Here is an 18,356-nt window from a genome sequence, read left to right on the forward strand (position 1 = left end):
TTACCTCTACTTTTTCTACTACTTGCTTCCCAAAGGAGCAAACTTTGGTGGAACAGGTGACTGTCATATTTTCAGAACTCTCATACTGACTGGTTACACCATAAAAAGCCCCGGCATCGTCTTGAATATTGCAGTTTAAATCGGCCTGTGGGAAAGGAAATGGAGGTGAGGGTTATGTTCACATCGCGGGGGGTCACAGCAACAAGCAGCGGCAGGGGCGGGGGGGCAGACCTGCAATTGGGTGAGGAGGGCGGGGGTGGCCCAGGAGGTGGTGAGGTGATGCTCGCCCAGAAACAAGCACCAAGGTCCATCCGTCCTTTTCTTTTTTTTGAAGAGAGTATTAATTTGGGCAGTCTTCCCTTGAAATGACCCACTACATGAACCTACTTTGCTTCACTTTCTTGCATTTGGTATCAGAATGCTGCTGCATCCTTGTAAAAAAAGAAAAGGCCCATGGGGTCTTAAAAATGTGCAGAAAGCAGTATTGTTGACCCTTGAACAACATGGAAATCAGGGACTCTGACTCTGCACACAGTTCAAAATCTGTGTACAACTTACAATAAGCTAAGCTAAAGGAAAAGATACTTTAAAAAATCCTAAGAATACATTTACAACATTTGTTGGAAAAAATCCACATATAAGCAGTTCAAAATCATGTTGATTAAAGGTCAACTGTATATGAACTGAATTCATATTCACTAATCTCTAGAGATACTTAAAAGAACAGGACTATCTACAGCTGACTGGCCATTTGTTATACATGTAAAAACAGAAACTTCACTATAAATTAAGTATCTAGAGGGGAAACAGTTGTTATTAAAGGCTCCCTTACAAAGATGCTAATATTTAACACAAACCACCACTCATTTAACACATTTTTATGAGTACCTGCTATGTGAGGCTCATGCTAGACACTACATAGGACCTGACTACAACCTAATGTGGGAGATATGCACATAAAATAATTTAGGAAATCAGTACCAGGTCAAAGGTACTCAAGAGTTCAGACAATGGGAGGCATTACTTTCACCCAGGAGTGTTATTTAAGGGATGGTTAAGATTTAAACATGCAGAGAAGGGCTGAGGGAATAGTGTGGGCAGGAGAAGCCCACAGAGCCTCATTCTTGCTACGCTGCAAGGTCTAGGGACCCTGGGAAAAAGCAAGTTTGGAATGCAGCTAGGTCCAGTTCTTGGAGGGCTAAACAAGGAGTGTGGGTTGTATCCTGTAGGAAATGGGGACCCCTTGAAAGTTTTGGCACAAGGAACAGATGTGATCAGAACCGTACTTCAGAGTTAAGTGTCCAAGCAAGGCCTAAGGGCCATTGGAAAGGGAGGCAGGGAGGCTTGGAGCCTGTAGATCCGGGATTGATGGTTCCCTTCCCTTGAATATATCTTCTGACCCCTACTGCTCATCAGGTAGGCGTGTGACACTGGGGTCAAAGGGTGAGCAAAAGCTGAGCCTGTCCCTGCTGTCAGGGGACTTACGGTTTAGTAGAGAGGACATTGCAACAGGGATAAACACTCCTGAGAGAGGCGCAAAGGGACAGAAGAAACCACAGTGGGGAGGGGGCATGTGGGAGTCAGGAAGGCTTCTGAGGGGGATGCAGCACAGGCCCAAAGGAGGAACTGCCGGCTTAGGCAGGCAGAGCACGCTGTGAGAGGGGCGACGTCCAAAGGCACATGGCGGAAACAAGGACTAAAAAAGGCCTGCAACAGACAGCAAGGGACAGACGGTGGCAGAAGAGGCTGGGGAGGCGGGAAGGATCGGGTCTTCAGTCCTGAAACCAGAGGGCCTCGGGAATGGTGAGCACACGGGATGGAGACAGTGAGGGGCATGACCAGGTCTGCATTCCAAAAAGGCAGCCCTGACCGCAGCCTGGGGAAGACTCTGGAAAGGTAAGAGTGAATGCGGAGCTATATTAGGGCCCTTTGTGGTAGTCCAAACAAGAGAGGGTATTAGATTACTGTTGTAACTGTTGAGACAAAGACAGTTCTGATATTCAAATGAAACTATACATATTTTGTGAGGTGTGGCATATTTTGACTAGCTAATTTCAATACCTTGACAGGAACTAATTAATCACCATGAAGGCCTGAGTCATTCTCTCTACATTTTTAATAAGGATCTGCATTTGAATTTCCTTCTTGAATTGAGTGTCAGGAAAATGCCCATTTCCTTAGGCAACACTTTGTATTTTCTGGCTTCATATAAAAAGAACTATATACTTTATATTCCTCCTTCCACCTTATGTGCCAAGAAATTTACAGCTAAAGCCAGTGCTCAACTACAGTAATTACCTTTACCCCACGTACTTCTAATAGCTACTAACAATCAGTATCCAGCTCCTTTTACTGGATCCCAATCTGTTTTCACTTGTACTTGTCCAGTTTTATATTATCTATAAATTTAGTAGCACTCCCTCACACTTAGCATTTTGGAATTATATGGGGCATAAATTGCAAATAAATGAAAATACCCAAGTGTGCATTTTCCTCATATTCAAAGGTTTGACATTTGGCTCCATGGGAGGGCAGCTTATAGGGGGAAAAATGGGCATCTTTGCCTAACTGAAATCTGTATCTGAGCTACCCAAGGCTGAAGAGGCCTGGGGTCTACCTGAGCTCCTGCCTCTAGAGGAGAAGGGTAGCAACATACTTGAGGCCCACGGGAGCTCTGACACTGGGATTACTAACTAGCTTTGGACAGGGCACAGAAAGCAGGCCTGCCATTGCCTTGTTCTGCCACCAGCTGAGAACACATGGCTCTGGGAGGTGGCTCAGGTGTTTTGTGGTGTTGGGATTACCAGTGATCTGCTTTGTGGCTTTTATACCCTTACCAGATGGCCCTCCCTATTCGTGGGTTTCATATCCATAGATTCAACCAACCATGGATTGAATATGTTCGGGAAAAAAGGTTACACAGCTGTAGACGTTTACTATATAGTTAGACCTGCAATAGTTGCATCTGCACTGAACACGAGCAGACTTTCCTTGTCATAATTACTTCAACAATATGGTGTAACGACTATTTACATAGCATTTACATTGTATTTGGCCTTATGTGTAATCTAGAGAATGCTTTAAAGTATATGGGAGGATACCTGTAGGTTATATGCAAACACTACACCATTTCATATAAAGGACTTGAACACTTGCACATTTTGGTACCTGCAGAAAGTTCCTGGAACCTCTCCCCTGCGAGTACCGAGAGGCGACTATATTACAATGCAATTTGTGTCAACAAGTGTTAGCGTTTTTAAAATGTAAAAACACTCAGGCGGTAGTAAAGAACTCCAACTAGAAAAAGGGTATGCACTTTATTTCTACCCCTGAACTTGCCAGCCTCCCCAGGCAATCGGTGTTATCTGTTTCTCGAGGGGCCTTTTAGAAATATTTAGCATTTAGATATTTAAAACATAGATACCCCCCATTTTTTTGCAAAACTGCACTTTTAACCTTATTAAAAATTTATCTGTAACTACGTCTTAGAACTCATACAGTACTGATATAGATTATTAATATTAAAAAGAACAGCCATTTGAAAAAGGAACAGACACATGTTTTAGTGGCTACATGCTATTCCATTGCCAAAATGCCCCGTCATTTAGTAAGTGCTCTCCTGATGAATGTTTAGGATGCTTCCCAACAATGGTTTAATGATGAGTTTATGTGGAGCAGGAAAGGGCATCAGAATTATTTTTACTTTCCTTTCTTTCAACATTAAAAAAAATTTCCCAGCTTGGAAACAGTGGGCTATAAATGCACTGCTAGTTAATATTGAACACACTTGCTACTTTGATGTAATCAAGTTGCTCTGAAAGACTGGAAAGCAATCAAAAGCAGTTAGGTGCTTGTGGCAGAAGGGGTGGATTGTGGCAGGGGCACAGGGAAATAAGCCACAGGTAGAGGCATCAAAGGGAGAGTAAAGGCACTTAAGTTATTTGTTTTACACTGTCAACCCTAACTTACTTAAGAATTACACCACAACTTTCGAGGCATAATATTTTGTTTTCTTTCATTTTTTCTTAATGCGGTTTTTCTTTCTATTCATTTCCATGGCATTATTTTTGATAAGCAAAATATTTGCAATATAAAAAAGCCTGGATACTTAAGATCTTAACCAAACACGGAATAAAAATACAAAACAATCTGTCAGTAGGTACAATTTAAAGGTGTTAACCAAGTTCAGAATACTATTCGCCATAATGCGATGTCAGGACACTTGCTGGGACTTTTCACAGCTCTCTCGTTTCCATGCCCATGGGTCTCCGTGCATAAGCGACGCCGGTGAACGGATGCCCCAGAGCGGCAGCGCTCCTAGTAGATCTTGGCACTTAACCGTGGGTCATATTTAAGACCCTCTTCCTTTTCCCGGACACAATTACTTTCAATAATAATCAGCACTCTATTCCGTTTTAAATTTTAAACACAAAAGCTCCCAAAGCAGTAACAGGGAATAAGAGATCTGAAGTGACTCAGGTTCTGTTTCTTTATTTTTGTAATGAGTGTCATCATTGCTCATTTCTGACTCTACCTTTTAACCTGTGAAGAAGCAGCACCACAGAGACTGCAGCTCAAATGATCCCAAACTGTTAAGAGCTTACATCAGAAATAAATACAAGGCTGAGTCCACACATGTTATTAAAGGATTAGTGACATAATGAGTAAGTAATATAAGTATGCTTATTTAAATCATTTTATCTGTATGTACATATGTATATATGAAATAAAAACACAACGCTAATTTCATTAATAGCTTAGGGCTTAGGCCAACAAAGGTTTTTTTTTAGGAGTATGTTATCGATGGCGCTGTTTAGAACTGTGAACAAGAGGTGGCAATAAAAATGAAGACCATTTTTTGATGGTAAAACCACCTGTGGATAATAAACCTCCTTACTGCCTGGACCTGAGGTAGACTACGCCTGCCGTCTCATCTTCGGTTGACCACTGTCCCTTAGAACCCCCAAAATAATGTTAATTAGCTTTAATTGGAAATGAATAACCTGTAGTTATAATGACAGGAATGATCAAAAATGAAATTATGCAAGAATACACATTATGAAAACCTGCCCTCAGAAACTGTCTCAACAAATTATGAGTTATAGTTATCATGATTAGCTTTTAAGTGAAATTAAAGGGTAACATATATTCAGAGAAATGCATAAATCACCAGTTTATAGCTTCATTAATTTTCACAAAGTGACCACACCCATGTAACCAGCACCCAGATGAAGAAACAGAACAGAAGCCTTCCCACCCGTGCCCCTCCCAGTGCGATCATCCCTGCGCTCCACAGGGGTGACCTTGGTCCCAAAACATGACACATCAGTTCTGCCTGGTTTCTGAAACCCTACGTAAGTGTTGACTCCTTTGTGTTTAGTTCACTCAGCATTATGCAGTGAGAGTCGCCCATGCTGTTGTGCGGAGTTCATTCATCCTCTTTACCGTAGAGTATTCCATTGAATGAAAAACCCCATGATCTATGGATTCTACTACTGATGGACGTTGCAATGTTCACACATAGTGAAAAGTGCTGCTCTGAACACTCTCGACTGCTGGGTCATTAGGGCTATATGCATTTTACCTTCATTTAGATAAAAGAGAATGAAAGTTTCTCAATTTCCTTCCCTTTTTTTTTTTTACAGTTTGAGAAAACTTTATCGGTGTGAATTTAGTAAGTTAGATTTTAAAAGGCTTACCAGCCAACAGCAAATAACCAATTTGTTATTATAATTGCTTTGTGATCACTCTTGAACATGGAAAATAATCATGTAGCCAACCAACCATATCAGAGCTGCCCTTCAGGAATTTTCTAGGAGGAGGATCTGATGTGAAAGATAATTATCTGTCAGTTGATGATATTATGATTATCCCAGAAAGAAATGCAGTCACTGAACTCCCATGAAGCAAAGGTAGCACCAAAGAAAGAATGCTAGCATTAAATCAAAAACAAAGGGGGCAAACTCTGCAATGAGTCTGGGAGTCAAGCTGTGTTCATTACCCATCCTACTGAAAACTCAGGGCAAACATTTCAGAGTTCTGAAGGCAAGAAAACAAGAAAAAACATGCAGGTGTCAGAGATGCAACCTATTTATGCCTCATCGGCTTTTCTCTGACCACAGGACATTCTCTAAAAGCAAATGGGTACAAAAATCCAAGAAACAGCTAAAACCAGCAAACTTACCTTGCCAACAAATTCCAAAGTCAAACCGTATCTTATCCTTTGGGGGCAGACAAATCAGCCTAACATAAGTACTTGGTTATAGGCCAGGTTCAGAAGTGTTCAAGCAAGCAAGCAAGCAAGCAAGCAAGCAAGCAAGCAAGCAATTTGCAAATATGGCTGGATGGGGAGGGCAAGTCCAGGAAAATAGGCCCTTCTAAGGAATCTTGACCATTATGTCTTAGAACAGAGATTACTATGTATGTACCGGGTTCAGAGGCCAACACTTACTTCTGCCATTCAATGCTGAAATCCTTTCTACAGTATCCTGCTCTGCATTCTGGCTAAATCACTTCAGATACAAGAAAATCATTACTTTAAGAAAATCATATGTGCTAAATAAATCTAATTATTAGGTAGTCCTTTTTCCTGTTGTATTAGTTTTCAGTGTATAATGCTACTTTAATAAGCTACCACAAATTTAGTGGCTTAAAACACCACACATTTATGATCTTATACTTCTGCAGGTCAGACATCCACCACGGGTCTCGTGAGGCTAAGGCCAGGGTATTGGCAGGACTGCATTCCTTTCTGGAGACTATGGAGAAGGATCTCTTTTCTTGCCGCTCCCAGCTTTTCGAGGACGCCCACATTCCTTGTCTCAGCCCCTTCCCCCATTTTCAAAGCCAGTGACACCAGCTGAGTCTTTCTTACACTGCCAGCTGTCATCTCTCTAGATCTCTTCTTCTGCTTCCCTCTGCCACTTTAAAAAATATTTTGTTGATTTGCAGTTAGAGATGTCCCAATATTCCCCCCACCCCCACCAGCATACTTCACTCCCTCAGGCAGTCCCCACACCTCTGTTCATGTCCACGGGTTATGTATGTAAGTTCTTTGGCTACTCCATTTCCTATACCGTACTTCACATCACCATGGTTATTCTGTGACTACCAATTAGAGTGTCTTAGTCCCTTCACCCATTTCCCCAAACACTCCTCCCATCTGGCAACCATCAAAATGCTCTCTGTATCAATGATTCTCTGTTCTTGTTAGCTCTCATCCTGACGCCAGGCACTTCAGTTCCTCTCTGCATGCCACTGATGCCCTTCAAGCTACTATCCCAGTGCTTGAGCTCAGAGAGTCAGTGTAGGTCTGTGTGTGGGCCCTTTTAGAGGAGCTGCTTGAGAATTCAGTATTTTCTTTCACCAACTCAAACCCCTGATAATTTGTACAGCCAGAACTTTTGGTGTTTTATCTTTCTGGCACTGGAATCCTGGGCTGGGGGTCCTGAAGTGGGACTGGGACCCCTCGTTCCTGAGATATTAAAAGGGATGCAAAGCAAAAGTACCCTGATATAGAGCATGTTCCCCCCCACAGCCCACGGTCGGGAGGCGGGTTGTAGGATGGGATAAGTGGACAATAGGCAGTTAAGATACTTTTCATAACAATGGCAAGCTGATGGCTAGCTAATAGCTGTGCTACTGACCCAGGAAAAAAGGTATGTATGTGACTTTTAGAATGTATCCTAACTTGTGACATAGCCAGGGAAGGCAGTTCCCCCTGCATCACTGAGTCATGCCTGCCCTCAATAAAGGTGGTATCCAAGAGAATGTAAAAGATGGGAAACTGACAAATGTAGCTCATTGTGGGAGGAGCTGTGTAGGCGGTCACGGAAGCTCTGGGTCAGGATTACAACTAAGGGTGGGCAGGGAGAGGCGGGTCTGCCTTGAGGGCTGATAGAGAGATTCAGCCGTGCTGCTGGTAGTGAGATATGAGTCACGTGGGCATAGTGAGTGCAGAGAAGGAGCCATGATGTAGCAGCTAGGTAGTTTGCAGTCAGGATTCAGCCATGTGGCCTGGTATAGTAAGGGAGAGAATGGCATGCTGCCGCTCTGATCGTACCCGCTCCAGCTGACTCCAAAGCCATCAAGGACTCTGCCTTGAAAGACCCTGACCTAATGCCTCATGGACCCAAACTCTAGCTGGACTCTTGAGACTCGGGACATATGGAAAGGTCACTCTCTTGGGACTTGTGCCTTTTCTAGACTTCACCGTGATCCAGTTCAACATGGCACATGCTTTCCTGGAATATAACACGGAGGCTGATGCCAATGTACCCCAGATTCTGAAGGAGAGAGCTGCTGCGAGACTGTTGGTACAGCCGGCTTGCACACAGATAAGGATGTGAGGAACTATTAGGCTTGGCTTTGGCTTTTAGCCTTTTGGGGAGCAAGAGAAGTGCCGGGTCTTGGGGAAGAACAGGGCCCTGAGCATAGTACTCTCAGCTCCCGCAAGGCTGGAATCTGGTAAATAAAAATCTGTTTCTCTCAGCACTGATTGTTGGGTCATGCACCCAAGTGCCACATGAATGGGCCCCTGTCTGCTCGGTTAAAATATCCCTCCCAAATTTTTATCTACCACACATGGGTGTGGCACCAGCTCATTCTGCATCTCCTACCAGTCTGGATGGACGTAGTTTCTTATGTTTCATAGCTGTTGGATTCCATTCAACTAGATTTCTGAGAGTTTTGTAGTTCAGTTGTAATTTTGACATGGTTGTGCGAGGAGGCGAGCTGTATTTACCTATACCTCCACCTTAACGAGAAGCTCCTCTCTTCTACTCTTGAGGAATCTTGTGATTACATTGGGCCTATTCAGATCAAGATATTTTCCCTATCTGTTGATTAGCAACCTTGATTCTCCTTTTCCATGCAATGTAATATATTCACAAATATCATGGTGAAGGGCTTGGGCATGATTCTGCCTACTCACACCCATTAGGTTGAAACTGGCTTCCCTGTAACTTCTACCTAGAGCTCTGCCTTCAGGAATCGTAAAGACCCAAGAACACATCCGTAAGGCAATTCTGCGATTCTGTCTCATTTCCCCCTTAATCTCACCTTTCCTTTCCCTCTTCTCACCCATGAGGTTTTACATTTTTTAAATTAAACTCCACCCTGATTTCAGACCCCCCCCCCCCCCCCCCCCCATCTAGTCCAGACTCTGGTTCTTCCGCCTGCTGCTGTCCTCCCTCAGACGTCTGACGGCAGCGGGGACGGCAGGCCCTTCTTCGAATCTCACTGTCCTCGTTTTCAACCACAGAGAAGACCCGCTTCCAAAGGCCGCCCGGGTGGTAAGAGATAATTATAATGTGCTATATAAATGACGGCCATTAATAATACTGACAACCACTCCTATTAGCTTACTGACTTAAAATATAGACCAGGACAGAGATAAAGACAGAGCTTCATAACATCTACAGAGGAGGGGCACCATGTATATGATGGTTTCTTATCAATGAACAAGATAAAAACTGTCTCCAAGAAGCCAGTCTGAGCCCCAGTCAACACTTAGGAGCACAGATGCAACAATGGCTTTTTCCAAACAAAAACCAATACCTTTTCTGATTTGTGAGTTTATGACAAGTCCTAAGTTTTGGTTGTAACTGCTCAAACAGGTACAAAATTACCATTGCTCCCATACAGATAGAGTTAGAGATGTTATAGAATTCGTCTTAGAAATAAAAAAGGCAATCATTAATAAGTATGTCTTGAATGAATTAAAAACGTTCAGGTGTATTTGTGGGCAAGTCCTGGGAAATAATATAAGGTTGAAGGAGAAGCAGATTACAATGCCAGGCAGCAAAAGCTGCCTGTATCAGACACAAGGAAACAGTTTTCCCAAATTCTTTCCTAAATTACCCTTCTCTTATACTCATTACTCCTGTAGCTAAAACATTGAGGTCACCAGGTAAGTCTCTGGACTAGTTTCTCCTCTCCTTCAGAACGTGCATTTATTCACAGACGCATTCCACTGTTTCATTTCATGCTTTTGAAATTTAAAAAAAAAAAATGTCACTTTTAATTACAACTTTTTAATTACACATTCAAAGAATGATCCTTCCCATTTCATGGGTGTGGAAAAGTGAGGCCTAGCCCAGTTAAGCCGGACGCAGAGCTCTGAAGGGAGGGCTGGGCCAGAGGCCATCTCTGCAAAACGTCAGGCCCCAGGAAACCTGGCTCCTGGGGTTGAAGAAGCACGAGACGGTGAGCACTAAGGTTGCCAAGTAAAGGATGGACTTGTGCAGCTCATGCGGATGCCGTGTTTGGCTGATGACAACTACTTTTCACTGGCTGCACAGGGGAAAAAACCTGCTGGAACAAAGAGGAAGCAGATGACCCCAATGGCAAGGGCGCCCGTCAGCAATCTGCGACACTCCCTTCCCTCCCATCTTTCCCATTTCACCCAAGGCGTGGAGGGGCCGGGCAGGAATTACTTGGTTGTAAAAATGAAAACATCAAGAGGATAGTCCCTGACAAGAGAGAGTATAATAGGCACTGATGGATACAAGGAGATGCTGGCATTTTCAAACCACCACTTTGAACCTCTCCTCTTCATCCTCTCTGAGCAATGATCAAAGGACCAAGATTTCAAATTGTGAAGCAATTTTTTCCAATGGCAGCATCTGGCTCCTTGGCAGGCGGCACTGGGAGTTGGGCTCTGCTGTGGGCGGGTGTCCAGGTCTGCCGCATGACGAGGCTAGGCAGGCAGGGCACCTAGTGGGCTCAGCAGCTGCTCCTGCAGGCGCCAAAGGACCATGATTGCACCGGGCTGTGATCAGTGAGCCTTAGGCAGAACGCCCCACCAGGCAGTGCTGCAGGGGGATCTCTCTGGCTGGAGGCATCTCCGGGGAAGCTGGCTGCTCCCAAACCCTCTTGCCTGACTCATTTGCACGTACCTGCCGCTGGCCAAGACCTCTGAAGCCAGCCTGCACTGGCAAACAGAGACTTGGGGTAGAGGAAGCTGGAAGACTGTGAGATAATTCCCCAGTAAGGCAACCTGCACTTGGGGAGAATGATGAAGCTGCCTATAGGGAAGCAAGTCTTTGAGTCTGTTCGCTTTGGGCCATTGTACCGCCTGCCCAGCACAAAAGGACAGCAGCTGTAGTTCTGCCACAGCTGTTTTTAATAAGAATAATAAGAATAAACTCAGCCCCTACTCTTCAAGTTACTGCCCACTAATTATGGCATATATTTACATCTACAAAATAGAAGATTTTTAAAAACACCACCAAGAGCCCCTTTATTGTGCAGATTGGCACCCCATTTGAATTTCATAAACATCTAGTACTTCAAAGAATCTTAAAAGCTTGCTCTAATTACAATATGCACCGCTTGAAAGGCTGGCTGTTTGCATTGCAAATTCCTACAAATACCAGCATTCATTAAGAAAAAATTCAATTAATATTACCCACACAGCTTCAGGTAACTGCCACTGGTGACCTCACACAGCAGCTGAGATGAAAGAGCCAGGGTCTCAGCCCCAAGTACAAAGCAGCTGCACAGGCCAGCCCTTTCCAATGGAGGCCGTTAATGAGTACAGGGCGCCCGGCTGAGCTGGCCCTTCACATACCACATTCATCCACACTCATCAGGTGTGCGATCACCAGCGCAGGAACAGGACCTTTGTCTGGTGGAGAGTTTTTGTGCAAACAAAGTCTTCCATAAAACGACAACAAAATCAATCAACTAAAAAGTCCAGAGTTGCCAAACAAATTACAGGCCGCCCAATTAAATTTGATTTTTAGATAAACAACATTTTTTTTTTTTTTTGGTATCCGTATGTCCCAAAGATTGCATGGGACATATGTACACTAAAATAGCATATATTGTTAACCCGAAATTCAAATTTAACTGGATGGCCTGCGTATTTTTTTTAAAGATTTTATTTATTTATTTTTAGAGAGGGGGGAAGGAGAGAGAAAGAGAAAGAATGAAAGAAAGAGAGGAAGGAACATTGATCTATTTCCTTTCATATGCACCCCCCACCCGAACCTGCAAACCAGGCATGTGCCCTGACAAGGAATTGAACCAGTTAACCTTTCGCTTTGCAGGATGATGCCCAATCAACCAAGCCACAACGGTCAGGGCAGGTGGCATGTATTTTTATTTGCTGAATCTGGTAACTCCACTAACAAGTCACTGTTACTGAAAAAAAGAACAAAATCGGGACTTACCCTCAAATTCTCATTGCTGCAAGAAGATATCTTATGCTCAAGATATTTTAAGTGAGGAAAAAAAATGAAGCTGACAAATATTACACGAAGCGTAACTCTTGTCTAAGGAAAAACCAATGGTGCATGTACAATGTTTGCAGATGTATATAAAACCTCCAGAAGGATACTGTGCAGAGGGGGGACCTTGCTTTTTCTTCTATTGTCTTTTGAACTGCTAGGGCTATTTACAATAAGTTTATATTGTTTTTGTAAAGTAAAAAAGTCAGTTAAAATGGATACATGGGTAGATGTACCTGCTCAAGGGAGAAAGGATTTCACATATCAGCAAAGGGCTAAGTCCAATTTTAGACACCTGACCAAGGTCCATGGGGTCCAAGGCTTATGACTATGTCCAGATAATCCACTTATTCCTTGTAAAATTAAGTCTCGAAATTAGCGGCCACTCTGATTGTATCACTTCAGCTCTTCCCTTCTCAGGCTTTTCGTGAGGCCTGGTTACAAAGAGAAGCTAATCATGTCTCCATCAATAGGGCAAATGCTGGGAAGTACAGGTGCACCATGTGTCTGCCTTCCCCTGGACCTGTGGGTAGCAGCAGCTCTTCACAGGACTGTGGCTTAGCCTCCCAGCCTGTAACCATGGCAGAGAGCAGAGTTAAATAGCCCCACACACAAAAGGATGAACCCCTGACCTCAGCTTTGTTAGAAACCACTGAGCCAAATGACCTAGGACACAAAGCACTAGAGGAACAGCTGTCAGATGGATTCTCCTCTGGGGAGGTCCAGGGAACTCCCAATTTAGATTCTACATAGATGTCCTGAAGCGTTCAAGGTGGAAAAAAAAAGTAGCCATGGTGCAAGTGAGGTTAAAAGATTGGGGGAAAAGTAGAGTAAGCTTCTGATCCCATTTTCCAGGCTGTCCTCTTCTACTTTTGTTTTCAGGAGTTCAGAAAGGGCCCTTTTAAATAAAGTGACTGCCGCAGACAGGATCAGTGTTTCCACCCTCACCTCTCACCGTTCTCTGGGGACAGTGTCCAACCCATAGCCCATAGGCCGCATGTGGCCCAGGATGTCTATGAGTGTGGTCCAACACAAAATCATAAGCTTACTTAAAGCATTATGAGATTTTTTTGTTTTCGTTAGTTTTGTGTATTTAATGTGTGGCCCAGACACATCAAAAGGTTGGACATCCTTGTTAAATCTATAAGGTCCTGGAGTCACAGGGTCTTCTGCCACCTCCCAGTAGGACTGTCTCTGCACAAACATCCACTTCCCCTGAAAACTCCTTCCCACTTGCCTTCACTGACCAAACTCTTTCCAGATTCAGCTCAAAGACCATGTCTTTGTGAGACCTTCTGAAACATTCTCAGGCCAAAGGGTTCTTCCTATCTCTGTGTGCCCACATTTCCATTACAGCTTCTACTCCACGGTGCGGTCATTCATCTGCCTGTGTGTTTCTGCCTCTTACTCATGCCTGTCTCCCCAGCTCTCCAGGGATGTTTGCTGAATGACTCACTAGAGATGTGTGTATTTATTACTCATGCAAGTAATTATTTTTATAAGGACCTAACAACTCCAGACGTATTCTGCAACAGCTTTTGTGTGAATCTCTTGAGATCTCCTCCCTGCTCTTCAGTAAATTCCTGGAGAAAGAACACCAACAAAATTATCAGGTGCCTACGTATCTACCTACCCTATCAGAGCACAGCAATTTCTCTAGCTGAATGAAATAACTTTCAGCCAAGGGGGGGGGGGAGTAGAGGAGACACTGTTGAAAATCTACCACATATATTGCCTCGCTGAATAAATGATAGCTACAGAGAGTATCCCTGCTCCCACGGGGAGGCCTACAAAGAAGTTTAGAACCAGAGCTGGGAAAACAGGAAGAAAGCAATAACAGACAGCAAGCAATGCAGAAAGTGCTAACGAGCTGCAGACATTTTTCTTATGAAATCAAACCAGAATGGGTGGGTGTGCAAGTTACTGACTCCCTGTCCCCTCTAGTGAAATATCAGAACCTGCCAATCTAGAGATGACATTTCAAAGAACAGATTCTCAGTGAAGATAATCATGTAATGACAGTCAACCCGAAGGGAATTTATTGTGTATTAGCTCTCTGTATATGTTTTAGTACCTCTGAATACGGTGGTATTTATAGCTAATCTTCCTTCCACTTATATCATTCCGTCACTTAATACTGTAAAGGTATTTTAGAATTTAACACCATTTACAGATGTGACAGAAGTAGAAGGAACAGAAAACTTGAACTGAAAGGCCCTTTCCTTGATAGCAGAGTTTAAAACATGTGGGGAGAAGATTATTCCATTTTGCTAACTTCCTTTTCCATAAATAGCAACAGGGACATTTGGTTCCAAATGATAGCCTCAAGTCTGCAATTCAACCAAAATCGCAGAATCCAATGAGAACCAGGCTGAAACTTGCCAGGGGTTCATTTGGTGGGTTTACATGTGCACCAGCACCAATTTCTTCTGCTTAGCTAAAGCCCAGTTTTTAATTTATAGTGCCTGTCACTTTGTCCAACAAATATGATTTCATTCCTACCAAGATAAAAGCATCTTCAAAAGGCCACCCTCCTTCCAGATACCTTGCTTTCCCTTCTCTGTTTTATAAAATCTTCTCATATCTGTTTTAGTTAGTAAAACTGGCCCTTCTTATTTTTTTCCCCCATAGAAAAACAGGTTAAGAAAGTATGTTGAATGACTATAAATATATTAATTGTTTACACTTAAAGTTCATAATTCCAAGAATTTTGAAAAGATAACATGAATAACCATAGGGTTGCATCATATATCCTGATTTCTAAGACGCCACTACTTTAATAATGATTTCAAAGAAAAGAAGAAACACTGTATTAAATGTATATGAAAATTTTGTTTTTTAACAACAGGATACGCACATCTACACCATTTCATATTATTTCCTTCTTTATGATTCCAATCAAATTTGAGACTAAGCCATCATCATACTAATGACTCTTCTTGAATAAGGAACATATTAGTAACATGTGGCTCAAAGTTTGATGCTCTTGAGCATTGTTAGGACAAGAGAGTAGAATTTTGAGGGCTTTCAAAATATAACAGTTTCACCGAATTTATTTGGTTAAATCCGTAATTTCATTTGTTTCCTTAAGTAAATTACATGTGGCTGGAAAGGAACTTCTTTTGAAAGTTGGCTCAAGCTGTAGTTGGGTTTTTGCCTTTCAGGATGCATGACTGAATCATATCCACCTCTTCTAGCTTTGGGAATTCTATGATCAATTCCAAGACAGTTGGCATTTTACCTTAAATTAGTGGCACTGTCTGCCATTGCGCTAGCAATCCATCTGCATGAATGCAATGTGGAAACAGAGCTTGGCTCTGTCTACTTGTGGGTGGACATCTTCCTTTCTTAGGGCCTACACAGCACCTGATTGTTGTTTTATAAGGGAAAAAAGAAGTATGGTTTTCTGCCAGTACAAAATGTTGGCCTCAATGATCATAAATCTGCTTCCACATTTGTCCTCAATAGTAATAATAATTTCAACATTGCATCAAACTGTAATTTTTTGGGACCTTTAAATTAGGAACTAAAATTTAAGCTAGAATTTTCACTAGATGCATATAGTACTACTAGCACAAATAACTACGGTGATGAGGAGATGATGAGGCGCCCTCTACTGGCAAGGGTCATCACGGGCAGCAACCACCATTGCACCCTGCTCACGCCTCTTGGAGGGGCGGGCAAAGTGCTTATGACATCAAAAGAAGCACCTACTTCTAGAACTACTAAAATGAGAACAACTATATGTCTTAGGATGCAGAAAATGGAGAATGAAGGATTAAAGACTGAGTAGAAAGAAAAATAACTGCAGACATAGAGGAACTCTAAAAACTGAATGTCAATAGAGAGTGGTTTAGCTTTTAACTTCTGCCATGCAAGGCTGATGAAGATGTCTAGTATATACTCACTGCTTGACAACTTTAGAAAGCAATTTGGTTATTTACACACATTCACCAATACACATATACCTACACACATACGCACACACGCACACGTGTTAAAAGCCATATTATCAATGTCTAATAAAATAAGAATGGTTAAATTATGATACACCCAGTAAACAGGATAACATGTAGTCATTAAACATAGTAATTAGGGATATCATGACATACGGCTACGTGGAAGGGTGTCTGATAAAGAAAAAGCTCCATGGAAGGGTGTTTGATGAAGAACAAAGGGGGCCAGATTTAATGCATTCTTCGATTCCAACTACATAAACATGTATATACATTAGATTATATTCATGGTGAATTTAGGAATGAATGAAAAATTATTCATTTCCAAGGCTGTCTAGAATATTATAATGATGGCTTGTAATCATAATGTAAAATTGATGCTGCTTCTCCTCCCACAGGCAGCTAACAGGGTGGGACTGACCTCTCGAGAAGACTTAGTCTACAACCTGAACTTCCTGATAACAGCAGATGTTCACTTTAGCTCTCCTGCAAACTACACCAGAGGATCCCATAATGACAGGGCTTCACACAGAAACTATGCCACCACACTTGTCACCACTGGCTGCCATGCAAAGGAACTCGTGTTAGTAACAGAGCTGTGCTCCCTGAAGAGGCCAGGTGTGGATCTAGTGCAAACAGCATGCATTCTGGAGTCTGGCGCATCAGGTGTTTATTAGCTGTGTGACTTTGCAGAAGTCACTTTGCCTCTCCATTACTCAATTTCTCTTGGTGTAAAATAAGAATAATCACATATACCTCAGGGGGATTAAATAAATACTTGATATATTGCTTAAGCCTGGCACCAGTGTGTGGCGCAGAGAAGGAACTCATCAATGGTCATGCTCACACACTGCTGAAAAAGAGAGGAACCTCTTCCCTCCTGTTCCTGAAAACTGCTTTTCCTCTCTTTGTTATTAAGTACAGCATAGAATTTAAATGCACAGGAATGAATAATAAGTAGGCAAGAAGGAAAAGAAATAAATAGGACGCTGTCATAAGAAGAAAATATTAAAGAATAGAAATAGAAAAGGTAAGATGCAGAGAATGTCACTATAACACTTAGTGAATGCAATCGTTTTGGCTTAAAAACTGTTAAACCCACTGACTGCTCCCTACTGCCGTTAAAACTGAATCCTGATTCCTTATCTTTTCTAATCTTTCTACTCACCTACATTTCCCATACAAGTGAAGACCCACCTACAAGGCACCTCAGTGCACATGAACTCACCTGAATGCATCTCTCACATTCCTTGTCTTGGTGCTTTCACTCACTAGCCCCCTTATCTATAACTTTGCTTGTCATCTCTCCTTACCCTAATACTTGCAGACATAATGGTAGGAGGAGGAGGAAGTGACCCCTAACATCTCACTGGTGGGAATGTAAAGTGGTACAACCACCTTAGAAAACAGTGTGACAGTGTTTTTTTAAAAAAGTTAAACATATGCCACAGCAATTCTACTCCTAGGTAGTCACCCAAGAAAAATAAAAACATATGCTCACACAAAGACTTCACAGAAGCATTATTCATAAAAACCTAAAATGGAAATAATCCACAAGTCTATCTGCTAGTGAATAGAAAAGCAAACATGGCATAGCCATTCAATGGGATAGTATTCAGCAACAGAAATGAGCTAACCACTCATTCATGCTACAACAAAGAGGTACCTCAAAAACATGATAAGTGAAAGAAGCCAGATAAAAACAACCACACACTGAATAATTCCATTTACATAAAATGTTCAAAAAAGGCAAATCAGCACAAGCAGAAAGTTGATTTGTAGTTGCTGGGGGCTGGTAATGGAAACAGGGATTAACTACAAATGGGTATAGATCTTCTCAGAATGACAGAAATATTCTAAAATTTAATTGTAGTGATAATTACTTAAGTCTGTAGATTTTTCTAAAAACCAGTAAATTTTATGGTGTGTAAATTTTATAAATTATACCTCAATAAGGCTCTTAAAAAAAAAAATCTTGCCTTGGATGATGTGGCTCAGTGGATTGAGTGCTAGCCTATGAACTGAAATGTCATTGGTTCGATTCCCAGTCAGGGCACACACATGGGTTGTAGGCCAAGTCCCCAGCTGGAGACGTGTGAGAGGCAACAGATCGATGTATCTCTCACACATTGATGTTTCTCTCCCTCTCTTTCTCCCTCCCTTCCCC

General features: G+C 42.3%; 1 protein-coding gene across 4 annotated transcripts in view; it reads right to left on the reverse strand.

Moving 5' to 3' along the window:
- The window catches only part of TEAD1 (TEA domain transcription factor 1), a 246,362-nt gene that overhangs the window by 18,007 nt on the left and 209,999 nt on the right, over positions 1-18,356 (reverse strand). For all 4 annotated transcript variants that reach the window (XM_054586089.1, XM_054586092.1, XM_054586088.1 and 1 more), the window contains exon 12: positions 5-145. In XM_054586089.1, coding sequence (XP_054442064.1) covers positions 5-145 — 141 coding nt within the window. The remainder of the gene's footprint in view (positions 1-4; positions 146-18,356) is intronic.

This window comes from Pteronotus mesoamericanus, unplaced genomic scaffold (assembly GCF_021234165.1).
Source record: "Pteronotus mesoamericanus isolate MK-2021 breed Mesoamerican mustached bat unplaced genomic scaffold, CSHL_Meso_final contig_90, whole genome shotgun sequence".
NCBI classification, from domain to species: Eukaryota; Metazoa; Chordata; class Mammalia; order Chiroptera; family Mormoopidae; genus Pteronotus; species Pteronotus mesoamericanus.